The following is a 26,750-nucleotide window of genomic DNA, read 5'->3' on the forward strand; positions in this document are numbered from 1 at the left end:
CAGGCTGGTCCTTAGCAGCCAGGGTTGTCTCACTGGAGTTCAGGATAGGTCATGGGTCTGATCCCAAGAGTTCATTCCTGCCTATCTCTGCACCCCACGTTCCTGCCTCCCCACAACAGAGGAAAGACCACAGCTATGCCTAGTGAAGCAGCTTTCATAGCTACATCTGTTCTGAAAAAACATTGCTGCTATCTCCAGTTTTCAGTATTATAAAATCATAGAACCATAGGTTTGGAGGAGACCTCAGGAGGTCACTGAGTCCAACCTCCTGCCCAAAACAGGACCAGCCTCAACTAAACAATCCCAGCCAGGGCTTTGTCAAGCTAGGATTTGAAAACTCTAGATTTAGAGGTTCCGTTGCCTCCCTAGGTAACCCATTCCAGTGCTTCACCACCTTCCTAGGAAAATAGTTTTTCCGAATCTCCAACCTAGACCTCCCCCACTGTAACTTGAGACCATTGCTCCTCATTCAGTCATCTAGTACCACTGAGAACAGCCTCTCTCCATCCTCTTTGAAATCCCCCTTCAGGTAGTTAAAGCCTTCTATCAAAGCTCCCCTCACTCTTCTCTTCTGAAGACTAAATAATCCCAAATCCCTCAGCCTCTCCTTGTAAATCATGTGTTCCAGCCTCCTAATCATCTTTGTTGCCCTCCATTGGACTTTCTCCAATGTATCAACATTTTTTAAGTAATGGGGTGCCCAGAATTGGATGCAATACTCCAGAAGTAGAATCCCTTTCCCCCTATTAAAGTCATGCTGGCATATTTTCTGTCTATTACTTCAGGGGAATCCCTTTTATTCTTGGGGTAGATGAGCAGTCAAGGACATGAGTTCCATTTGAATGAGCACAATACGTGTTATGGAACAATTCAATGGTGCAACCCTCTTTTTCAGGAGTGCAGAGCTACATTTCATCTCTGTGCCCCATTTTTGGGACTGAAGAGGCTCCAAACTATACTTAATGAGCATCTTAGTTGGAGAACCAAGCTGAACCCTGAGGAGCTCCAGATGGATATCTGCAGACACCTTGTGAGTGACCTACAGAATTATATGAGATTATTGACAGCATAGGCTTGTGGTGTAGAAGCAGGGGGAATGTGTGATGGGCAATGTAAGTATCTATGGGTATGTCTATGCTACAAAGTTAGTTTGAACTAACGGACGTTAGTTCGAACTAACTTTCATAGGTGCTACACTAGCGCTCCGTTAGTTTGAATTTAATTCGAACTAACGGAGCGCTTAGTTCGAACTAGGTAATCCTCATTCCACGAGGATTAAGCCTAGTTCAAATTTACTAGTTCGAATTAAGGGCTGTGTAGCCCCTTAATGCGAACTAGTGGGAGGCTAGCCCTCCCCAGCTTTCCCTGGTGGCCACTCCGGCCAACACCAGGGAAACTCTATGCCCCCCTCCCGGCCCCGGACCCCTTAAAGGGGCACGGGCTGGCTACGGTGCCCGTGCCAGGTGCAAGCCTGCCAGCACCCAGCCAGCAGACCCTGCACCTGGTGCGGATCGAGCCACCCACCCGATGCCCCCCAGCCCTCCCCCTCTTCCCGGGACCAGGCTGGCAGGTCCTGGGAGCTTGCCCGGGACCGCAAAAGGTGGGCTCCCTCCTGGGCTAGTGCGGACATCGTGGACCTCATCCACGATCTCCGCACTAGGCACAGGAAGGTGGCCGGCTAGGGCAGGAGAGCTGCCAGCCTGGCCACCCAGGAGCAGGTGTGCATGAAAATCAAGGGGGTCCACTGAGACCCCCGACCCTGAGCACTGAGCTTACAATGGCCATCCTGGGTCAGAACAAAGGTTCATCTATCCCAGTAGCCTGTCTGCCGACAGCGGCCAACCCTAGGGACCCTGGAGGGGATGGACCGAAGACAGTGACCAAGCCATTTGTCTCGTGCCATCCCTCTCCAGCCTTCCACAAACTTTGGGCAGGGACACCACTCCTACCCCCTGGCTAATACCACTCCATGGACCCAACCTCCATGGCTTGATCTCACTTCCCTTTAAACTCTGTTCTAGTTGTAGCCTTCACAGCCTCCAGCAGCAAGGAGTTCCACAGGTTGACTCTGTGCTTTGCGAAGAACAACTTTCTGTTACTAGTTTGAAGCCTGCTACCCATTCCTTTCCTTTGGTGTCCTCTAGTCCTTCTTTATGGGAACTAATGAAGAACTTTTCTGTATGCACCCTCTCCACCCAACTCCTGGTTTTAGAGACCTCTATCGTGTCCCCCCTCCGTCTCCTCTTTTCTAAGCTGAAAAGTCCCAGTCTCTTTAGCCTCTCTTCATATGAGACCTGTTCCCAACCCCTGATCATTTTAGTTGCCCTCCCCTCTGCCACCCTCTCTCTTCCCCTCTTCCACCCCCTTTTCCCAGTCTCCCCCAGTTTTGTTCAATAAAGACAGATTCCATTTTTGAACACAATTGTCCTTTATTTTGTACATCAAGAAGAGGGGCTAGGAAGGGTAAGTGGAAGGAGTTGAGGGAGGAATGGGGTACGCGCCCCCGATGGGGAGGACTGGGCTGGCTCTGCGGGCTTTTGTGGTGGAAGCTCTCCTGCAGCCCCCCAATTGCCCCATCTCCCCAGATGGCAGGCTGCGGCAAGTGCAGCCGGTCTGATGGCCAAGTGCTGTGATGTGCCCAGTGTGGGTACTCCGGGCACTCCAAGCCAAGACTGCTTTGCAAGCGGGGCACCCCTGAGAACTGTCTGTCCGGGGTGGGGGTTGGGACCCTTTAAGCACAGCCCTCGGCTAGCCTGAGACAGCATCTCCACGCTCTAAGTCCTCCTCTGATGACCTGCCGGCACTGCTTCCGGCAATCCTTAAGCCCGGTTCAGGGTCCACTTAATGTTGACATGCTAGTTCGAATTAGTAAAACGCTAATTCGAACTAGTTTTTTAGTCTAGATCCGTTAGTTTTAATTAGCTTAGTTCGAATTAAGTAATTCGAACTAAGTGAGTTCGAATTAACGTTGTAGTGTAGACGTACCCTATTAGAGTGGGATACAGGACTGAGGGTGAGAGGAATGTAAATCTGCCATAGATTCCCACTTTCCCCACTTCTACACAGCCTCCTGTCCTTTCTTTTATTTACTTGTTTAAATTAAAAAAAAAGTCTGAGTGAGTCCAATAACTGACAGCAGTGGCAAGAGGAACACAGACTGTTTACTTGTGGTTTGTAAAGGCATGTGTTGGCAGTCAAAGGGCATTTCTAGCCAGAGAGAGCTCATGTGTCCCTGATTTTCTCTAGGCCAAAGAGAAGGCTGAGCTACTGGAGAACTTTTACAAAACTACCATCACATACTTCTGCAGCAGCTGGGAAGAGATCCGGGCAGTTGCAGCCAAGTTAGCTGGTGAGAGAAAGTGTGCCGTGTCCCTTTTGGTATTCCCTTTGAGGTAGACAGAAAAAGTCCCTGTGTGCAGCACTGAGCTACTATTAATCTCTCCGTGCTGTGACTTCTCATGCATAAATGGAGATGTTAATGTTCTCCTACTTCTCCAGTGTGGTGTTAGGAGGAATTTGTAAGTTGCAATAGAATGCTTTGAGATGGCGCAGTCATTTAGTAGCAGAGGCTGGCACACTGTCACGTAGGGTATGTTTATTCTCCGATCAAACTAGTGTGCTAAAAATAGAGTAGCTGTGGCAGGAGTAGCAGGAGGGGTTAACTATTCCAAGGATGATCCCATCCAAACCCAAAAGTCTGTTCTCAAGGTGGCTAGCTCCTCCGACTGCTTCTGTCATCTTACCTGCACTCTATTTTTAGTAGTCAGAGTTAGTGTGGACTCAAACTATAGACCTAAGCTCAGTGTTGTTCACTGTTCCTTACTGGTGCTTCATCACTGGGAGGTAGGCAGGCCACCGCCACACAGTGCCTGCTGTTGCAGGTTCCTGATTGCCTTGCCCAGGAAGCACTAGATTCCTCCCCTTTGGCCCTGTGCCATCCTTTCCTTAGCACACCCATGCAAGCCAGGCAAGCATTGTGGCCTAATTAATTTATCCATGTGAGATCCTTGCTTAGTACGCACTTATTCCTGGCCCCAGCCCTTTGTTCACACCACTAGATTAATACACTATCCTAGTATATCTCCAATAACTGACAGCAGTGGCAAGAGGAACATAGATTGTTTAAAGCAAATGAGGTTTTATGTAAACATTCTTAATTTTTTTCTCTTATTCTCTTCAGTGTGGACGCTAAACTTTTCTAGTATTTTCTTGCCTACAGCTCACCTTAGACCCACAATAGAAGCCAAAGGGCCAATGTTATCACCTTGCACTTAACAAGAGAAGGTTTTTTATTGATGTTTATTTTACACTGCTTATTTAGGCATCATCCTGGAACATACGGACACCAAAAATATGAAATGGCTGGACATGGAACATCTGTTGACCTGTAAGTAACAAATACAGGTGAAATCCTACTCATTAGTGAGTTATAAAGAAATTTAGCTGACAAGCAAGCAGTAACTGATACCACAGGTGTGAAGTGCATCAGCCACACATCAAAGGACAGATTCAGCTTTAGTCTGCTCTGAAAGAGGTACGTCTACACTACAGCGTTAATTCAAGTTAACTTAATTCGAAATAGTTAATTTGAATTAAGCTAATTCGAATTATGCATCTATACACAAAACCTATTTCAAAATAGCATTTTGTTATTTTGAAATAGCGCGTCCACACTGAGTGGACCCTGAACCGAAGTTCAGGCTGGCCGGAACCAGTGCTGGCAGGGCATCAGGTTAGGACATAGTGTGTGGGGCTGCTGCCTCAGGCTAACTGAGCTCCGTGCTTCACGGGACCCTACCCCCACCCCGGGTTCCCCGCTCGCTTGTCTACCCCAATGAGGGACAACAAAGCAGTCCTGTCTTGGAGTGCCCTGAGTGCCTGCACTCGGGACACCACAGCACTCGGCCACATGGAGCCAGAGCTGCCCCTGGGCACACCGGTGCGTCTCGTAGGGTTGTTGCCATCAGCCCAGCTGCACTTGCTGCAGGCTACCGTCCGGGGAGTCCATTGGGGGGCTGTCAGGATCCAGGAGGCCCTGCAGGAGAGTGTCCACCCCGAGGAGCCCTCAGAACCACCCCGGTCCTCCCCACCGGGGGCTCGTGCCCCATTCCTCCCTCACGTCCATCTACTTACTCCTCCCTAGCCTCCCTTCCTGATGTCAAATAAAAGACATGTATGTTCAAAAATAGAAACTGGGTTTATTGAACAACAGGGTGAACCTCTGGGGAGACTGGGAAAAGGAGGTGGGAGAGAGGAATAGAGTGGGTGGGAGAGGGGAGGGTGAAACCTGGGAGGAGGAAGTTGGAAGGGAGAAGCAAAGGGAAGAAAGGAGAAGGGAAGATCAGGGCCCAAGGTTGGGGGTCTCACCGCACCAACTTGAATGTCATGCAAACCTGCTCCTGGGTTCGCATGTGGCCTTTGGTGGCCAGGCTGGCAGCTATCCTGCCATTGACGGCCGTGTTCCTCTGTCTAGTGCGGAGATCATGGATGCTGGGGCATCCCTCCCAAACCTGAATAAGGTCCATGATCTCCACCCTGGACCAGGAAGGCACCCGCCTTCTCCAGCCCCTGTCAGGCTCCTGGGTGCTGGCAGACTGCTCCTGAGGAGCAGTGGAGGGTTGGCTGCCAGTGCCTTGCTGGCTCACGTTTTGTGGCTACTGGCTCAGGGGCCCCAGTGGCCACTGCTGGCTCTTGGCTGGTAGGCTTGGATCTGGCACGGGCCAGGGTCTATCCCTTTAATAGCTCTGGGGTTTACCAAATTTGAATTAAGCGCTCTGCTATTTCGAATTAATATCGAAATAGCGGTTTGCATGTATAGATGCTATTAAAGTTAATTCAAAATAACAGCTGTTATTTTGAATTAACTTTGCGGTGTAGACGTACCTGGAGGAAACTGCAGCCAGTGTGATATAAGTCAGTGCATCTCCTGGCTATCCTGGCAATGCCTCTTCCCAACCTGTGTGATCCACTCTTTGGGCTCCATCGGCTCCCTGGAAGCCACTTTTTGCTACCCCAAACTCCACACCATCAGATTTATTTCTGTCAGGAGATGTAAAATAACTTAAAAGCAGAAGCTATTGAGTCAATGGAGCACCTTCCAATTGGATGAGTTTCTGGTAGGGTCAGGGTCTCCCCTCTCCCCCCTCCTCCATCTCAGTTTGGAGCTTGGAAGGATCCCAATGGAGGAACCTAAAGCTTTGTTTGTACAGAGAGCTTCTGTAGCTTGGTACTCACTGGTACTAAATCTCCAGCTACTGCAGGCATAGGTGACTATATGAAAAGTGAGTCATATTCTCTGTAATTCCAGCTCTCCAGGTACTACAGAATGACCCAAGTCCCATTGTCCAGATGGTGGCAACTCAGGTCCTAAGAGACATCTGACCTGGATGAGTGCTCGGGGAATGAAGCACAGACAAATAGATCAAAGAGCTCCTGCTACCTTGAATGGGAACAAGAGAGGGATTGCTGGAGGACAATGTGCTCTGTCTGTGCCAGCTTGTTTCCAGCTTGCACCTCATATACTTCGGTGGGAAGCTAGACCTTGGTGGTATGCGGCCAGCTCTGCTATGGGGTAGGAGAGTAGTATAAGGGCCCTACCATCAATCAAACATTAGCCCTGCCACCTGACCCTGGAAGTCCCCCCCCCCCGACTCCCCGGAAGTTCCTTCTCCCTTGTCACCGGCAGTCCCGCCCCTGGAGGGTAGTACATCCGGGTCGAGAGGGACAGGTGACCGGAAGTAAAAAAGGATGTCATGTGACCCCCGTTAGGCCCGTCCCCTGTCACCGGAAGTCCCGCCCTTGGGGGTAATACATCCGGGGTCAAGAGGGGCAGGTGACCGGAAGTAAGGGGTGTCATGTGACCCCTCTAAGGACTTGCCCCGCCACCCTCTACCAATCAGGAAGGGCTTTCCCCGTAGGACCGCCCCGCGAACCGCTTCGACCAATCGGGGGGCAGTTCCGGGACCGGATGACCCGCCCAGAAGTGGGTCGTGTGACCCCTCTAAGAACTCGCCCCGCCTCCCTCCACCAATCAGGAGGGGTTTTTTCCCTGTAGGACTGCCTCGTGAACTGCTTTGACCAATCAGGGGGCAGTTCCGGGACCGGAAGACCCGCCCAGTAGTGGGTTGTGTGACCCCTCTAAGAACTCACCCTGCCTCCCTCTACCAATCAGGAGGGTTTTTTTTCCCTGTAGGACCGCCCCACAAATCGCTTTGACCATTTGGGGGGTGCAGTTCTGGGACCCGTTGACCAGACCGGAAGCTGGTCGTGTGACCCCTCTAAGAGCTTCCCGTGACACCCTCTGTCAATCAGAGCATAGCACTTCCCCATAAGTTCTAGCGCCACACAAAAGAAGCCATCTTGTTCCAAGAGCGCGTGTTTCAGAGAGCGTGCAAACGCTGAGCAGAAACATGGACTCTTTCACCACCCCCACCAGAAGTTTGGAGTTTGTTTTGGTGACGAGGGCCTTCCACCACATGAGAAGAAAGTGCCACATCAGCAACAGTTCCGAGGACGAGGGAGAGGCAAAAAGGGGCCCTTTGCCCCCTCTGCTATTGGATACACCAGGATCTGATCCCGAAACCCAACTCCTCCCACGGCAGCCTGACGAGCTAGACGGCCTCTCGTTATCTGTCCCTGTGGAGGATGCTGCCCATCTCTCCCAGGAGTCGGACAAGGTGAACGGAAAAGAAGTCAAACAGGTAAATGAAAAAATCGAGGTGGGGGGCATCATGGGTGTTTTGTGAATCTAAAAACCAGCAGCTGTAGCTTATTCTCTTTTTTGACAATCTCTTGCCAGGTCGACGATGACTTTCTAGAAACCTTTGAGAAATTGCACATCGGTAATCCTGTGGGAGTAAATCTATCTTGTGCCCGCTTTTTTTGCTCATATCTGACACATGGATCTCGAGAACAAACGTGCAAGAATGAATTAACTCGGACTCCCTAATAGCGATAGTGGTGGGGGTGTCATGGTGCCCATTTGCAGATGGCTGTAAAAGGGTGTGTTAATCCAGATGCTTAATAAAACTTGTATGAAATGTGTTGGTGTGAATGTGTTCCTTCCATACTTACAGCATCTTTTACTAACACAAATAACAGTCATGTCTACGCAGATTGCTCTGTTAGAGAAAATACATTACACCCCCAGGGAAGCTGGCAGCTTTGGTGGGGTGAACCCTCTGTTTCAAGCAGTCAAAAAGCACAGTAAAACTTTGAACAGAAGACAGGTAACATCATGGCTTTCGGACCAAGACGCTTACTCTTTGCACAAGCCTGCTCGAATACATTTTAAAAGAGACAAGACCATTGTCTCAGACGTGGATGCACAATGGCAAGCAGATTTGGTGGATATGCACCGGTTCTCCAAACGCAACAGCGGTTTTAAGTATATTTTAACAGTGATAGACATTTTATCAAAATATGCCTGGGCCTTAGGCCTAAAGGACAAGACGGGCAAGGAGGTAGCCAAGGCCTTTAAAGCTATTTTCAGCGAAGGTCGCGTGCCTCAAAAATTACAAACGGATCGGGGAAAAGAATTTTTAAACAAACCTTTAAGTGGATTGTTAAAGCGGCATGGTGTCCACCATTTTGTTACTAGCAATGAAGTCAAAGCGGGGGTTGTGGAGCGATTTAACAGAACTTTAAAATCTAGGATGTGGAGATATTTTACAGCCCACAATACCTTTCGCTACATTGACATATTATCTGAGTTTATAAAGAGTTACAGCTGGAGCTTTCACAGAACTATACGGACCAGACCTGCTGATGTGAACCCCGCAAATTCTCTGAAGGTCTGGAAAACTGTTTATGGAGATGATGTTAAAATAAAACAGGCTGTTGTTCCTTTTAGAAAAGGGGACCACGTGAGACTCTCTAAAACCAAAGGTGCCTTTAAAAAAGGTTATGAACAAACATTTACCGATGAGATATTCATAGTGGATGAAGCCTTAACCAGGGGTGAGAGACCTGTCTACCGATTAAAAGATTATGAGGGTGAGACAGTGACGGGGTCGTTTTACCCTGAAGAATTACAAAAGGTGAACCCCAAACAAGACAGGATTTACAGGATTGAAAAAGTTCTAGCAGAGAAAGGGAAAGGAAGAAAAAAGCAGCTATTGGTGAAATGGCTGGGGTGGCCCAACAAATTTAACAGTTGGGTAGAAGCTTCTCAACTCTGTAACGTTTAAGCGAGAATAAAAACAATCCCACCTGCAAGGAGAGAAATGGGGGACGGGGGCTTCTACATCACTCTGCCCAGCAACGCCAGCTCTGGGGTTTTTCCCCAAAACACCAGCTCGGCCTTTACAATACAGCTAATAAAGTCGTTGGATCTCCCGGGGGCCTGGGAAGTGGGGTTAGCGGAAATACAATATCCACACAGCTGGAACAACATTACTGAGGACACCCCTTTCCAAATCACCTTTGGAGATAAACCATGGAGTTATATCCTACGGCGAGGTTATTACTCAACTATACCCGAATTATTGGAACATATGAATAGCATTGTGGCACGTCATTCTGGACCGCCTGATGTTATCATGAATTATGACCCCGTGAGTAGAAAATGTAGACTTAAATCCACCGATGCTACTGCTACGTTTTCTACCCTCGGGGAGCTAGCTAACATTCTGGGTTTGGCCCCCGGGCACAGTGTCCAGAAGAGTCCCTTCTCAGCAGACATCACAGGGGGTTTCAACTCCTTGTATCTATACACGGATATTGTAGAACACCAGTTTGTGGGGGACTTTTCTGTCCCCCTGTTACGCTGCGTCCCTGTCAGAGGAAATAACAATGAGTTTGTTACCATCACCTACGATAAGCCTCATTACGTACCCATCAGTCAACACCACATCGACACCATCACCATTGAAATAAAGACGGATCAAAACAGATGCGTTTCATTTTGCTTTGGCAAGGTGATTGTGAAGCTGCACCTGCGTTCCCGGAAAGAGCGAGGTTTCTAAAAAGCAAAACACTATTATGGCGATCGTAAAAAATTACGGTGACTCCAAAGTCTACAGCAACTATTACAAAGCCCAGGCTGGATATGCCCTTCCTGGATATCATGGAGCCCCTGTGATGTACGGGGCCGGCGTGGGCGGTATATTCCGTAGCCTTTTTCGAAAAGCTGTACCGCTTTTGCGAAGAGGGCTAGAGATTATTAAACCCCACATAAAAACAGCCGCTCAAAACATAGCCAGAGATGTGGTAGGCCACGTTTCCCAGGCTGTCTTGGAGAAGGTGGGGAATCCGGCTAAACAGGAAGGGTCAGGGCTGATGTATATTAAAAGGAGGAAGAGAAAGAGAAATGCGTCATATCCGCGACGCACAGGACCCCCGAAACCCTTTAAAAGAAGAGCCTTGACACGCAGGACAGGCCATCAGCAAAAGTCCAAGAGGAAGCCAGGGAGAAAGAGGACACGCTCTGTACCTGGTAAAAGAGATATATTTTAGTCAACATGGCTTTCGTTCACTGCGGGTCGGAAGAGTGCACCAAATCTGAACTAGACTTGTTTCAGATAGCCCCTACTCAGACCAGCATTGAGAAAAGCATCTACATCGAGGTGCCGCCTCTGTCAGCCGTGACAGAAACTGCCCCCATCGACTTTTTTATAGCAGGGAATGGCATAGATTATATGGATTTAAACAACATCCTACTCTACCTTTGTTGCAAGATAGTAAAAGGCGATGGGACTGCACTCCCCAGGGATGCCGCGGTAGGCCTGGTGAATTACCCAGTGGCCTCTATTTTCAGTCAATTGGACGTTACATTGGGAGACCGCCTAGTAAGCAATTTTCCGCCTGACTGTTTTACAAAGACACTCCTGGACAACACGAAAAAACAGCTGGATGGTGAGAATCTAGGATTTGTGAGGTGTGCAAGGCTGACGTCCCAGAGCAGGACAATGGAGTTGTTGGGTCATCTACACAGCGACCTGTTTTTTCAAGAAAAACTTTTGTTGAACGGGGTGGATGTGAAAATTAAATTGACACGCAGTAAAGCACCCCAGGTGAGGGGTTTAAAGGCAACTGATGGTTGTTTTTCTTAATTTTTCTTCTTAAAAACAATGAACAATTCAGAAAAAATACCTAGACATAATATATATATATATTAAATAGATATTCTATATATAGAGAAGTGTTTTATTTAAAGCAAAATGTGATCAAGTTCAAAAATTATTTTTAGAACATGACAAACTTCACACACTGAGCCAGTCAGACAGTTTAGCCAATTTTTGTTTTTTAGAAGGCAAAAAAGGAGTTGGTGTTTCTCGATCCATCCCAGCGTCAGTGGCTGAGGCCTTCAGGCGTTCCAAAAGAACTCTGTTGTCTGCACTGCCCATGATGGAAGATGGAACGTTTAGTTCTGCCATGGCATTGATAAACACATCCCATCCTTTAGGTACATGTCTGCTAGGGACAGAACGCGTCTGGGTGACGGCTGTGACTAAGTCAAGCATGTTAGAACCATTCACCACCGAGCCTTTGTACACAAATGCACCTTTATCATTCCAGGAAGCGATAGTTTTATCCTGGCCCAGCTTATTTAGCAACACTGAGGCGTTTTTCTTATAACGCTTATTCACGTTATCCAACAGCTCCTGACCCACAGAGTCTGAGGTGTTTTCTGTTTCTGGAGGTTTGGCGGTGTCACTCTGTTCTGGTAGAAACAGACTTATTTTCCTTTTATCTGCATCACTTTGCCTCACGTACGTTAGGTATCTCTGAAGCACAGCGCTGTAGAGTTTAACCTTTTCGTATTCGGCTAAGTCAGTCCTTTGAAGAACAGACTTCATTTCAGCATCCAGTAAGCGAGTTGCAGTTGTTCTGATATTTTCCTCCACTGGAGGGGGAGCCCTTAATTGCTCCAGCTGATGACTGGGCACCAGGTACATTTTTTCTGCATACTCCATTATCGGTTATTCAAAAGCCCCGTTATCAGAGGGACAGCAAAACTTAACAAAGGGCCGATAAACCCCCCAGACTGCTTCACCAGATGCTTCTTTCTTTTAAGCGAGACCCTTTTATTAGACAATGTTTTTATAAGCGTGCGTTTCTTTTTCAGCACGCTCACTTGATTCTGCGTCAAAGGCACGTTTTCTTTTAAGGTATTGAGTGCTAGTTCTGAGATGGCCGCTACTAAATCGTCAGAGGCCAAACACAGTATAGCCTTCCTTTTCTGCGGGGGTGATTTGCTAAGTAATTTTAAAAGAGCCAGGTTTCTCTTCACGCAGCTAGACATGTTTTCGGTCGGCAACCCCCAGCTGTTAAAAAGGGTCTGCCGATAAATCATCTCTTTTTATACCCGGCGGTTGTTCTTTTCAAAGTAGAAGCCACCGGCCAGTCTGGAGGGAAAAGACCAGTTCTTAGTCTATAAGCTTCTGGCGTGGACGCATTTAAATCCACCACCAGGTAGCCATAAGGTCTTTTGGTAGCATCCTCAAAAGCTTCTAGAAAGAATTGAGCCTTGCCGAGGTAAATTTGCCGAGCAAGCGTAGCGATTTGCAGTTTATCCCTGGGGTTTTTGAACAGAACCATGTACTTAGTGTTTAGGTTAATCGTACGGCTCTTTTTCCCCTGACAAAATACGTTCTGAACGATATACATAATGCTCAATTTCCTGTGGTGCACGTACTTGGTAAAGGCTTTCTCAATTTCATCGCTTTCACAAGCAGAGTTCATCAGATCATCCACGATAATCAGATTCACTTTATTAGTAGGAAACAAACGGTCATCGTCAAAAGCATTAGGCAGACCCTCCACAAAATTAGTAAAGGGATATTTACAGAGCAGTTCTTTATACAGAGGTTGCCAACAACTGTAACACCACAAAATATTCTCAGGCATAACAGACAGTGTGTGTTTGGCATTATCCAATACGTTTTTTATAAAGTAACTTTTCCCACAGTTGCTAGGCCCTGCGAGAATTGCAGAAAAGGGGTGTTTCCACCTCGTATCCATTTTTCAAAAGCCGAAGGGCCGGGTTTTAAACCCTTCTCCTAGGACCCTCTTGTTATAAACACCTTTGTGTTTTTTAAGGGTTTTTGTCTCTATTTGCCACTGATTTTTGTTTCTTACAATCGAGGGCTGTTGCACCTCTATCTTTTTTGAGGTGTTTTCTTGCAGACCCGTGCAATAGTCCAGGACTAGATCTTTCAAACTGTCAAAGTTGATCTTTTCACAGTTTGCTACGTTTAGGGTAATTCCTTTGACTTTCATACAGGCCTTTCCTCCTGACAGCTTATACCCGTAGGTTTTCGGGCCTGCCGACACAAACTCAGTGATGTGTTGATCTGACGGGATCTCGCTCGTGAGGTCCCCTAAATAATCCCCCAGAGGGGGATTCCAGTCACCTTCCCTTTTCACAAATATCACTGAGTCAGTGTCATGGTATAGGCACCGCTCTTGCAACCCATCTAGGAGACTGTATAATTCTAAGTGGGCATAAGCGGTGGTGAAACAGGCTATGAAAACATTGGTATTGCCAGAAACAGAGTACCGGTCTTTTGCGTGCTTCCAAGACACGCATGCTGTTTCATTGTCGATAAACTCGCAGGATGAAACCTCGTAATTGGGGGAAAACAGGTACCGAAAGAGTTCATCAGGGTCTCTTACGATGCTGGTGTTGGGTAGGTTTGTTCTTTGGCCGAATTTACCCCACAGAGAATTTAAAAACAGTTTAGCAATTTGGCGTTTAGCTGGGTTCGACCTGATCTCGTGTTGGCGTAAACGCACGCCTTCTTTTTGGTAAAAATCGTTAACGTACTTATTTTGTTTTTGTTCGTCTGTGCACCAGCCGGGATACCCTGAAGCCTCTTGTTCCTGACGGAGGTGTAATTTGATATACTCTGACAAGAGTTTGTCAGATTTGTCACTGAAATGCCAGATTTCACAGATTTTAGCCACTGTATACCCCTTTGCTATGGCCACAGTCAATTCCACCGTGCACCATGTCCCCAGGATAGCTCTCTCCTCATCAGTATGGGTGCACGTCTCCCGCTGCTCGGTTTCCGCACATGTTTGGCATAGCGGGAACATAAGCTTGCCACCCACTCTGACAGGTAACAATGGGAAAAAGAGGCCTCGCGGGGGGTACACCTTAACTTTTGCAATTCCAAAATAATTTGCAAGGGGTCCAAAGTTGTCATAAACTATATCGGGGTGTCCAATAGGGTATTCTTTGGTTTTGTTTACGAAAGGGTAAAATCATAATAGTGGATTTCTTCCCCGGGGTTAGGCTTGTAATATAGGCGGATAGCGTTTGTCCTCCCCCCGAAAAGAGCATCCTTAGGCCTGAGAGGCTGGGGTAACTGGGCTCGGTTTAAAAAGCCTGCAAGCTCCCTGTCTGTTTCTTTCATCACCTCCCACTCGTGCTCCCAGAGAGTCCTCACTACAAAACCAAGTCGTTTTAGATAGTCAGTCTTAAGCTGCGTCTTGTAATAAAGAAACCCAAAAGTTGTCCCTGTCATAGGGTTTTGTGCTTTTTCACAATAACAGGTGACACAGCCATGGAAAAAACACCCGTTAAACTCAAAGGCCGTGCGTACCCCGTCAACATTGGCATAACCGTCTAAAAAGTAGGGGCCTACCTGTAGTGCCCCACCCTGTAAAGCATGCCGTATTTGTATATTTTCTTTGTAAGAGGTATACAGCAGCCACTGAATAGATGGGGTCGAATATCTCTTTTTCTGCCGGTGGTAATTGTCTGGAGGGAGAAGAGCTACCGTGTTAGGCTCCAAAAGCATAAACCTGTACATCGCCATGCAGATGGAGGCCAGCGTGATGTACTGGAAAGGATCGATATACAGGTTTATCTCAGTGAATTTACCAGGGCCTCTCTCTGCTACATCCCCCATCTCTGTCATGTTCATAATCTCTTTTCTATATAGAATACAAGCCTGTCTCAAAATGTTAACATCCTGTTGACAGTAATACGCGAGCTCTTTCTGCAAGTCAAACGTCTCATAGCTGTGGTCCCGATACCAGTCGAGAAACTCTGCTTTTTCCCTGGGCATCATACTGTCTACACCATAGTGTCCCACACCAGGCATAGGCCCCACGTAATTTTGGTGTGAAAAAAATGTGGAAAATACCCTTTGCACCCTTCAAACCCCATCGCCTGCAGTAGCTTGCTAAGCTTCATGGGCAAGAAGTTTAAAGAGTCTATAAAACGAATGTCCAGGGCCTTAACTTTCACACACATTAGTTTACTACCCTGAGTGATCAGCTCTAGGCACATCTTTTCCTTCAGTAGCTGTCTCACGACAAAGTACGCATCGTAACCTTTGGAATTGTGCGCTATGAATGTGTAGTCACGGAACTCTTTGCCAATAAAGGTCTTAACGAACATAGAAAGACACTTGCTACCCTTAAATTCCCAGGATTTTTCTGGCTTTAGGGCCAGAGCAAAAATGTAATTGGGAGTGTGCAACCCCGTCTCCTGCGTGCATTCGAAATCATAAAAAATATACTTTTCTGAGGCTTCGGGCTTTCTAAGGCTGTCCATAAAACAGAAATGATTGTCAATGTTGCCAACAAGCAAGCCCTTACACTGCTTACAGCGTCGCCCTTTACAGCGGTGCCGCTTGTCCATGTAAGACTGACACACATCACACAAAGTTTTAGACAGGCATTCAACTTGTTTTTTCGATGCGCAGTCTATGTGTCTGACTAAGCACTCTTTGGCTCAACAAAATAGTCTACAGCTAGGACACCGCAGCGGCACGCCCACGCTGTCTGAGCACGTTCCGCTCAAGCAGAGGCGGCAACAATACCTGCAAGAGTGGTCATGACTGTACACTGTGTGGCAAAACTCACAATAATTTTTCGCTCCGAACAACTTTTTCACATCCAGAACCCCATAATAATGCTCATCTCCGCCAAGCACCGCGCGCCCGGGGCCGGCACCCCCACCCTCAAGCACCGCGCGCCCGGGGCCAGCGCGCCCCCCCCCCCCCCGCGCAAGCGCCACGCGCTATGTACCCAGGGCCAGGTCAACCCCGAGCACCTGGCAGGTGCATGCAAATGCCCCTGCGGGCGCCATGGCGCCCGCGGGCACCGTGTTGGGGACCACGGACCTACGGCAATAACAGTATTTAATAAGCTTTCCAAACACAGTTCAGCACATAGGCCCCGGAGCTTGCAGTTTATACCCTCTGGAGTCCAAGTCAAACAGTCATGGTACCGCTGGGCTGGCGCATTTATGACACAACCCTCACAGTCCTCAAAAAGCTTTTCCCTAAGACAGTGACTAAGGACGGTATAAACACCAACGCGTACAATAGAGCGCATAACTTTTTTACGCTTATGATGTGGCACTGGCTCAACTAGGTCAATGCACAGCCACCTCCTGAATTCTTCATGGCCGTCATCCTTGGCGTTCTCTTCAATGCTTTGTATCAGTGTTGAGCAAAAACAAGGTGGGCCCGGTTCGTCTTCCTCGTCCGATGCAATGCTGTCCCGGGTCTGATGGTCAGCTAGAAAGGCATCGTCAAGCTGTCAAAAGATTGCCAGAAAGAAATAATGTAAGACGCTCTGGTCATTTTTTTTTTTTAAAGTTTACAAAATCCGGTTTCCTAACCCCATGATGCCCCAACTTCGATCTTTCATTTACCTATTTGGCTTCTTTCCATGCGTCTTGTCCGACTCCTGAGAGCCATGGGCACCTTCTTCCTCCAGGCCATCTAGCTTGTCTGGCTGCATCGTGAGCGGTTGGGTTTCGACGTCAGATATTGGTGTATCCATCAGCGGCTGGGCCAAAGGGCTCCCTTCAACTTCTCCTTCCTCCTCAGAACTGTCGCTGATGTAGCGCTTTCTTCTCAGCACCAAAACAAAGTTGATGAAAGAAGCCATGTTTCCGCTCAGCGTTTGCACGCTCTCTGAAACATGCGCTCTTGGAACAAGATGGCCTCTTTTGTGTGGCGCTAGAACTTACGGGGAAGTGCTATGCTCTGATTGGCAAAGGGTGTCACGGGAAGCTCTTAGAGGGGTCACACGACCCGCCTCAGGTCTGGTCAACGGGTCCCGGAACTGCACTCCCCGGATTGGTCAAAGCGATTCGTGGGGCGGTCCTACAGGGAAAAAACCCCTCCTGATTGGTAGAGGGAGGTGGGGCGAGTTCTTAGAGGGGTCACACAACCCACTGCTGGGCGGGTCATCCGGTCCCAAAACTGCCCCCCGTTTGGTCAAAGGGGTTCGCGGGGCGGTCCTACAGGGAAAAACCCCCTCCTGATTGGTAGAGGGAGGCGGGACAAGTTCTTAGAGGGGTCACACGACCCACTGCTGGGCGAGTCATCGGGTCCCAGAACTGCCCCCCCGCTTGGTCAAAGCGGTTCGCGGGGCGGTCCTACAGGGGAAAAAGCCTTCCTGATTGGTTGAGGGAGGCGGGGCGAGTCCTTAGAGGGGTCACATGACACTCCTTACTTCCGGTCACCTGCCCCTCTTGACCCCGGATGAATTACCCCAAAGGGCGGGATTTCCGGTGACAGGGGACGGGCCTAACGGGGGTCACATGACACCCGGTCAGCTGTCCCTCTTGACCCGGATGTACTACCATCCAGTGGCCGGCCTTCTGGTGACAGGGGAGAAGGGAATACTGGCGGTCAGGGGGGGGGACTTCCGGGGTCAGGGGGCAGGGCTAACGTTTGATTGATGGTAGGGCCCTTATACTACTTAGGGGATTACACATGCCGGGGGAATTCACTAAGGGTGGCTTTAATTGGCATTTAAGCATCTAACTGTGGATTTTGGTGATTTCCTTTAGATATCCAGGGCCTTTAACTGTGCTTGTATTGTCCAGTCCCATAAGTTGCTGAGTGTCCTCAAACTCCCTCTGATGTTATTGGGAGTTCAGAACACTCTGCCCTTCAAAGAAGGTACTCAGCAGATATCATTCGTCCTCCAAATTTAGAGGCTATGATCCTCCACCTTATAGAAAAAGTTTCCTGAATAGTTAGGTTTCTAGTCTCTCTCAGCACTTTACTCTTGCCCTCCTGGGTTCTGGGCCTATGAGGAGTCACCAGACAACAGTTAGCAAAGGAGGGTAAAAGGCTGAGGGGGTCTGGGATATCATTGTCTGTGGTTCTCAATGGGGAGAGAATCTTCCTGTGATGGCTGAATATGGGAAGGGGATCAGTGTTTTCCCCTGTTGAATTGACACTTTCTGATAATTCACTATATTAGGTAATAGGAGTTCCCCTAATCTTGTGGTGTTTCCTGTTTTGGAGATTGTTTTCCATTCCATATCCAGCAGCTTAATCCCAGCCCATGTTATTATATTTATTAAGGGGCATTGTACAAATGCTGATGACTCTTTAAGTTTATTTCTCAGGTGCTGGCCATGCTGTGTCTCACAAACAGTCACCTGTAAATAACCCTCCCCTGTAAATAATATAGTGTTTGTATTTACTGTGCACATATCATTCGTCCTCCAAATGTAGAGGCTATGATCCTCCACCTTATAGAAAAAGTTTCCTGAATAGTTAGGTTTCTAGTCTCTCTCAGCACTTTACTCTTGCCCTCCTGGGTTCTGGGCCTATGAGGAGTCACCAGACAACAGTTAGCAAAGGAGGGTAAAAGGCTGAGGGGGTCTGGGATATCATTGTCTGTGGTTCTCAATGGGGAGAGAATCTTCCTGTGATGGCTGAATATGGGAAGGGGATCAGTGGAGACCCCCTGTTGAATTGACACTTTCTGATAATTCACCATATTAGGTAATAGGAGTTCCCCTAATCTTGTGGTGTTTCCTGTTTTGGAGATTGTTTTCCATTCCATATCCAGCAGCTTAATCCCAACCCATATTATTATATTTATTAAGGGGCATTGTACAAATGCTGATGACTCTTTAAGTTTATTTCTCAGGTGCTGGCCATGCTGTGTCTCACAAACAGTCACCTGTAAATAACCCTCCCCTGTAAATAATATAGTGTTTGTATTTACTGTGCACATGTTTCCAATTAAACTCTTTGAAGTATCTGTTTCAATTACTCAGGGGCCTGATTTCTTCTTTCAGAGTATGTCTACACTACAGCATTATTTCAAACTATCTTATTTCGAAATAGCGCGTCTACACACAAAATGCATTTTGAAATAGCGTTTTGCTATTTCGAAATAGCGCGTCCACACTGAGTGGACGGTGAATCGCATTTAAGGCCGGACAGAACCAGGTCCAGCAGGGCATCAGGTCAGGAGTTACTTTGTGTGGCTGCTGCCTGAGGCTGTCTGAGGCCTGTGCTTAAAGGCACCCCCCTGGACAGCCAGTTCTCAGGTTTCCCTGCTTGCTTGCCTACCTCCATGAGGGACAGGAAACCATTTTGTTTCTCTGTGCTCTGGTTGCCTTCACTCGGGACATCACAGCACTCTGCGACATGAAGCCAGAGCTGCCCCTGGGCACTCTGGTGCTTTTCGTGGACGCGTTGCTGCGGACCTGTCTGAACTTTCTGCAGGCTGCCATCTGAGAGGTCCATCAGGGGGCTGTCAGTATCCAGGAGGCCCTGCGGGAGAGCTTCCATCCTGAGGAGCCCTCAGAGCCTCTCTGGTCTGCCCCACTGGGGGCTTGTGCCTCATTCCTCCCTCACGTCCTTCCACTTACCTCTCCCTCTGCCCCCTTCCTGATGTCAAATAAAATACACGTATTTTCATGAACACAAACTATCTTTATTTAACAAAACCCCGGGGGAGAGGGGGGAGAATGAAACTCTGGTGAGACTGGGGAAAGGAGGCGGGAGAGGGGAGAAGAGAGGGGGGGAGAGGGAAGGGGGAAAACTTGGGGGGAGGAAGCAAGGGGAAGAAAGGGGAGGGGAAGGTCAAGGCTCAGGGTTGGGGTGCTCTCCAGACCAACTTGATTTTCATGCAAACTTGCTCCTGGGTTCACATGTGGCCTTTAGTGCCAGGCCTCTAGTGCAGAGATCATGGACATTGGGGGCAATCCCCCCAAACCTGAATAAGGTCCATGATCTCCACCCTGGACCAGGAAGGTGCCCGCCTTCTCCAGCCCCTGTCAGGCTCCTGGGAGCTGGCAGACTGCTCCTGGCGAGTGGTGGAGGGCTGGCTGCCAGTCTTTGCTGGCTCATGTTTTGGGGCCACTGGGTCAGGGGTAGTGACTGCTGGCTCTGGCCTGGCAGGCTTGGAACTGGCACAGACACTGTGGCCAGAGTCAACCCCTAAAGGCTCCGGGGAGGGAGGAAGGAGAGGAGTGATCTTGGTTGAGACTGGAGTGGCCACCAGGGCACCCTGGGAAGGCTGGAGGCCCCCTATTTCGATGTGTCTACACAGCACTTATTTCAAAATAGCTATTTTGAATTTGGCTTTATTCCTCATGGAATGAGGTTTACCAAATTTGGAATAAGTGCTCCGCTATTTCAAATGAATTTCGAAATAGCAGTTTGGCTGTGTAGATGCTAGTGAAGTTATTTTGAAATAATGGCTGTTTTTTCAAAATAACTTTGCTGCAAAGACATACCCTCAGAGAAGTTGAGGTTTCCAGAAGATCCACTGTAAGTAACCAGTATGCAGGGTTTTCTCCCTTGCCCTTTCTCCACTAAGATGGTAGAAGACCCTCAGTCCAGTGCCTCTTGGGGGTCTCTAACCACTCTTCTGTGATACACACCAAGCTAGATCTAAACCCTATAGCTAGTGATATGGGGTCTGGTTTTTTTTATCATCTTCACTTTGTCTTTCTGGGAATTCAGTGTTGCTGATGAATTCTGGGCTGTAAGTGGCATTGACTGTTCAGGTGAGTTACCCTCCCTCTTGTCTAGTCTCTTTCTGGGTCAGAAGGCTATCTGAGAACTGCATGGGCTCGTCTACATTGGCCCCTTTTCCGGAAGGGGCATGTTAATTTCAGAGGTCGTAATAGGGAAATCCGCGGGGGATTTAAGTATCCCCCGCGGCATTTAAATAAAAATGTCCGCCGCTTTTTTCCGGCTTTTAGAAAAGCCGGAAAAGAGCGTCTACACTGGCCCCGATCCTCCGGAAAAAGCGCCCTTTTCCGGAGGATCTTATTCCTACTTATTCAAAAAAGGGTGCTTTTTCCGGAGGATCGGGGCCAGTGTAGACGCTCTTTTCTAAAAGCCGGAAAAAAGCGTTGGACATTTTTATTTAAATCCCCCACGGATTTCCCTATTACGACCTCTGAAATTAACATGCCCCTTCCAGAAAAGGGGCCAATGTAGACGTCGCCCATGTGTTTACTTACAGACTTAGGATAGGTGCCTGTAATAGTGATTGAGGGAAGGCATCTCTGCTTTTTTAAGCTAAGTCCCTGTTTGTGCTTTGCAGACCTTTATCAGGGAGGAACGATTGGATCCCCTAGCTTCCCCCACTGTTCTATGAGGGAATGGCTGTCCTGAGATATCACTGACAGGGCTGCTAGGCTCACTGGTCTTATGACTTCTCTATATCAGGGACCAGCTCATTTGTTAATAATTCACGTTGGACGGGAGCTGGGTGAAGGCTGGAGGGTCAGTTTTGCTGTGATGATCACCAGTTAAGCTCTACAGAGAATCATAGAAATGCAGGGTGGAAGTGACCTAGAAAGACCCCCTAGTCCAGCTCCCTGTGCTGAGGCAGGACCAAGTATTCCTACACACTTTTGTCTAACTGGTTCTTAAAAACCTCCAGTGATGGAGATTCCAGAACCTCCCTTTGAAGCCTACTCCCTAGCTTAACTGTTTTTATAGTTACTTAGAAAGTTTCTCCTAATATTGAACCTAAATCTCCCTTGCTGCAGATTAAGCTGATTGCTACTTCTCCTACTTTCAGTCCACATACTGTCTAGACCATCCCTGAGTTGACTTGATGTTAACTCGATAACACCACCAGTCCGTGAGCCACCCATCCAATCTTCTCAAGGCTCTGCCAGCCCTTACTTTACCTTGCAGGGTAAAAAGTAATGGTGCCTGACGGGAATGGGAGTGTGAAGTTTGGATATGAAGGTGGGGCGGAGGGGACGACACTTACCTGGCTCTGTACCTCCTGTCGCTCTCAGGCACCATGAATCTGGCCAATGGAAGCAGCAGGGAAAGCTTTCAGGTGAACAGTTTCTTGGACTGCCAATCCCCCTGCTCAGAGGAGGAGGAGTGGGAGTGCATGGAGCTGCTTCCTGTCCCCATGAGCTAGATCTGGCCCATGTGGATCCTCCCCCAAGAGGGGAGCTGCAGAGCTGGAGCACCAGTGTAGGCTCCCCAGTATAGGGGTGTGTGAACCCAGAGCCTGCAGCTTACCTGCAAGATGGTTGCAGACCACACTTTGTGAACCACTCACTGCCTTACATGCTTTCTCTAGGCCTTGTGGAGAGTACTCAGAGTCTGGATATGTATATGCAGTAAGGAGGAGAAGGGAATGGGCTGGGAACAGAGAGCCTAAGTCGTGATGTTAGATGCACTTCAAGCACCCACCTGACAATTTTTGTCCTGCATGCATTGACCATATAGTAGTCACCGAGCCCCCCAGTGAAATGCAAACCACCAGACAGGAATGTAGGATGGCAGAATAGTGCTGGGAGAATTTTTATTTTCATAGAAACTACTGAATACATTTAAAGAGGTTTTCAAATCTCAGTAAAGGTGCATCTCCACTGCACCCGTAGGTCAAAATAAGCTACGCAATTTGAGCTACGCAAATTGCATATCTTATTTCAATCTAATTTTGAAATAGATTATTTTGAAATTTCAGAATAAAGCGCTATTCCAGCAAGTCCCTTAACCTTCATGGAACGAGGGCTACAGGGACACCGGAATATATTTCGAAGTAATGGGTGCATTTAAAGATGCGAAATAGCTATTTGTGGATACTTTTGATATCCCAAAATAGAACTGCTGTCTAGACGTAGCCTAAATGTATAGGAGCAGAAATTAAGCTTCAAACATTTGCCATTTAAAGAAATAAAATGAAACATTTCTGGTGTGAAAGAAAAGTACACTTGCTGACGTCTTCATTCTCTTTAAAAACACCATGGTTCTTTAGAAGTTTTCTCTTTTTCTGCCTGTGGAATAGAAATACGGAAATAATAAGGTATTTGTTTGAGACAAAATGCAGAGAAATATGTACCATGATTGCTGTCCCTTTGTGAAGTGTCTGATGGAAGCAAATGTTCACACACAAGTGCCATAGTTTTAGAGCATAGTTTTGCCACTGTAACTTAGAATGAGTAGGTCCTGACTCCGAGAACAGTGATGTGAGGGCCAGATTCTGCCATACTTACAGGCTACGTCTAGACTGGCATGATTTCCGGAAATGCTTTTAATGGAAAAGTTTTCTGTTAAAAGCATTTTCAGAAAAGAGCATCTAGATTGGCGTGGACGCTTTTCCGCAAAAGCACTTTTTGCGGAAAAGCATCTGTGCCAATCTAGACGCACTTTTGCGCAAAAAAGCCCCGATCGCCATTTTAGCCATCAGGGCTTTTTTGTGCAAAACAGTACTGTGCTGTCTACATTGGCCCTCTTGCGCAAATGATTTGCGCAAGAGGGCTTTTGCCCAAACTGGAGCAGCATAGTATTTCCGCAAGAACAATGACAATCTTACATGAGATCGTCAGTGTTCTTGCAGAAATTCAAGCAGCCAGTGTAGACAGCTAGCAAGTTTTTCCGCAAAAGCAGCTGTTTTTGCGGAAAAACTGGCCAGTCTAGACACAGCCACATTGCACAATCTCACATTCAGCAAGCAGCCATACTGCTTTCAATATCCTCTTTGGTAGAGCAAGGTACTACTCACTGGCAGTTAGGTTAGCAGCATGCCATCATTGATTTCTGCAAAGCACTGGTGTGTAGGGGACCCTTTGTCAGTCCCGGTCTATAACTCCATTAGGTGGTTTTGCGATATGGACAGCTTGCTCTTAGACTCCAGAAAGAATAGGCGGAAGGGATAAAGTATATCATGTTGGCTTGATCTAAATTTAGGTACTCTCACTGAGTAGTACCTTGCTCAGAGAGTAGACCATTCAAATCAGTTTGGCTGTCTGAGTAAGGTACTTAAAGTATGACAAAATCTGTCCCTTTTTGGTATTTTTTTATATCAAAATTAACATCTGACGCTGAAATTACCATATAATCGCTGAATTCCTTGTCTGTCGTCATCTGGAAGGACGAAGGTGTTTGGATCCCAGTAGCGATAAATAGGGTACGTCAGAGCACCTTGAACATTTGAATGACCCAGTCCCAAAGAATGGCCAAATTCATGAGCAGCAACAAGGAACAAATTTGTTCCTAAATTTTTCATATAATAAAAAGAGGAAAAGAATTGTTAACATACAATGGAACGGAGAATCACAAGCAGAAGAATTCACATCTTTTCATTGTGATGAAATCCTATAGGTTTAATTTAAGTTTATCTGCTCTCCCATGTTTTAGTAAGAATTTTTCAGAGGCCATGAATGGGAAGTCAGGAAACCTGCAATCTATTCCTGACTCTCCTTTTGTTAATGGAGATCACTTTTGACAATCACTTAAAGTTGTGTCTAACTTACAAAAACACCAGGATAATATTGCTCTCCCACTTTTGTAAAGTGATTTGAGCTCCACAGAATACAGACCTTATATATATGCTCTGGCAGGCAAAGGTAAGTATGTTACATTATATATAAGAGAGAGGGACAAACAGTTATAGGAAGAAAATGCCAGGGCTTTGTGTAGAAGGAGCTGAATTTGTTGCGACGGGCACAGGAAATACTTTACCTATATGATTTTGTGACCATTTCTCAGCTTCATCAAAATGAGCATCTCCTCCTATCCCTGGGCTTGGTGCAAAGGCATGAGCCAGTACTCCTCCCCTTCCATCAAAGGGAGATTGGTCGCCATGTGCTGCATAGGAAAGGAAATTAATATGTCATCAATTAACACAATGATTCATTTTAAACACAGTTACATATCTTGAAGTTTAGAATTTGCTTTTATTCATTGTAGATAATAATATATTAAAATGAGACTAAAATAATGTTAAGGTTGCAAAGTCAAACATTCAAAAGGTAGGAAATGTCACACTTAAGATTGCCTGTTCAATGAACTCAGCTCCCATGTGTGTGCACATTATGGTACGGTTTTTAATTCCATGATTGCAAACTATTTTTTCCCATGGACTTCTGTCTTATGGAGGGCATTTTCTCAGTAATGGCTAACTCATCTTCTCTGAAACTTTCCAAAATTTCAGCCTGAGGCTGAAACCAAGTGAGAAAATATCTGGCTTAAGTTTTGCAAAGTTATAAGCATCTGAAGGCAAGGTCCTAGAATTGAGAGCATTGGGCAATAATAAGGATAGATTATGCTACCTGCACTACCTGTGCTACTTCAAGTGAATGATTTTAGGGAACCACTGCTTTGAAAAACTGAGCCTCTCATTTGGTAAACTAATTTAATGTGTCTTCTGTTAGACTCTCCCGTAAGAGTGGCTGAGGTGTCTGGATCTTCAGCTGGAGTGGAGGTTGGATGGAAAAGGTTGACTCTCCTCTTCTGCCTATAAGAAGGGCTACAATTTCTTGCTGGAATTCAAGGATTTGCAGGACAGTTGTCAAAAATTAATAACCCAGGAAGACAGTACAACATTATTGTACTATTGGATGTTTGGGAATGAATCTTTAAGGGTTTGGCTACACTCAGAATGCTACAGCTGCACCACTGTAGCACTTCAGCATAAGTAGCACCCACAGTAATAGGAGTTCTCTCCTTGGTGGAGGTACATCACCTCCCCAAGAAGGGGTAGCTAGGTCAATGGGAGAAGTCTCCTCTTGACCTAGCACTAGTCTACACTGGCTAGTATAGATGACTCTCAAGGGTCAGGATTTTTCACAGGGCCGACCGAGGGACATAGCTTTATCAAAATAAAAATCTAGTGTAAACAGCACTTAAGAGGAGGACTAACACTTGTATGTCTACACTGCATCTCTTTAGCACAAAAGCCTATGCAAACAAAGTGCAGATTAGCATATTTCCCTGCTTCATTTGCATAATTAATCAGGGGACATTTTTGCACAAGAGGCTTTTGCACAAAAAGTAGCCCTCTACACAGCTCCTTTTTGGGCAAAAACACCCTCTTTCACAAGAGCCATTCTTCTCAATTTTTTCAGAAAGAATAGCTCTTGCGCAAGAGGGTGTTTTTGTGCAAAAAGGAGCTGTGTAGATGGCTCTTTTTTGCACAAAGACTCTTGCGCAAAAATGGCCACTAATGAATTATGCAAATGAAGCATGACAATATGCTAATCGGTGCTTCAGTTGCATAGGCTTTTGTGAAAGAGGGGTGCCCTGTAGTTGTAGTGAGAGAGGAACTAAAGTATGTGCACGTGTGCGTATACACACACATTCTCCCCCTTTCAGACTTCTTAGAAGCCTAAAATAAAACTGTAATCCAAAATAGTCCCCCTTGCGTTGGACTACAGTGGAAAGAAGCTCTGTTGTATTTGTGTTTGTCTCTAATGAGGCAAAAAAAATGTTTTGAGGCATATGACCAAGGTGTTTAAACCGTTCACAAGTGTGAAGACTCCTTGTTTGCTCATATATAGGAATAATGATCTTAGCAGAGGAGTACTTTTACAATCACATATACGTTGACACTATTTTCCTCATTTTACAGTTTGAACTTCCAAGGGATTTTGTGATGGTTGATTAGTTAAACTGATACACAAATATAAAACTGCAGGACATGATAAAGATCGGATGAACTCAGAATGAAAATAATTGTTCTCTCTTCAGCCTTTGGGTATGAAAACATGTAAGCTTTTAAAGTATAGCTTCAACTTTAAATAAATGTAATTCATGGATTCT

General features: G+C 46.9%; 1 protein-coding gene across 2 annotated transcripts in view; it reads left to right on the forward strand.

Moving 5' to 3' along the window:
• Positions 1-7,531, forward strand: part of LOC142825328 (maestro heat-like repeat-containing protein family member 2B) — a 43,768-nt gene extending 36,237 nt beyond the window's left edge. Inside the window, exons 24-28 of one of the 2 annotated variants that reach the window (XR_012899754.1) lie at positions 896-1,030; positions 3,247-3,349; positions 4,322-4,387; positions 6,308-6,571; positions 7,436-7,531. Coding sequence is in view for 1 of the 2 variants with exons in the window: in XM_075917284.1 (XP_075773399.1) it covers positions 896-1,030; positions 3,247-3,349; positions 4,322-4,387; positions 6,308-6,381 (378 nt within the window). In the remaining variant the exon portion in view is untranslated. Of the gene's footprint in view, positions 1-895; positions 1,031-3,246; positions 3,350-4,321; positions 4,388-6,307; positions 6,866-7,435 lie in introns of those variants that run through there. The other variant, XM_075917284.1, reaches the window with a different exon arrangement.
• Positions 7,532-26,750: the final 19,219 nt, after the last annotated feature.

This window comes from Pelodiscus sinensis, unplaced genomic scaffold, assembly GCF_049634645.1.
Source record: "Pelodiscus sinensis isolate JC-2024 unplaced genomic scaffold, ASM4963464v1 ctg49, whole genome shotgun sequence".
In the NCBI taxonomy this organism is placed as follows: Eukaryota; Metazoa; Chordata; order Testudines; family Trionychidae; genus Pelodiscus; species Pelodiscus sinensis.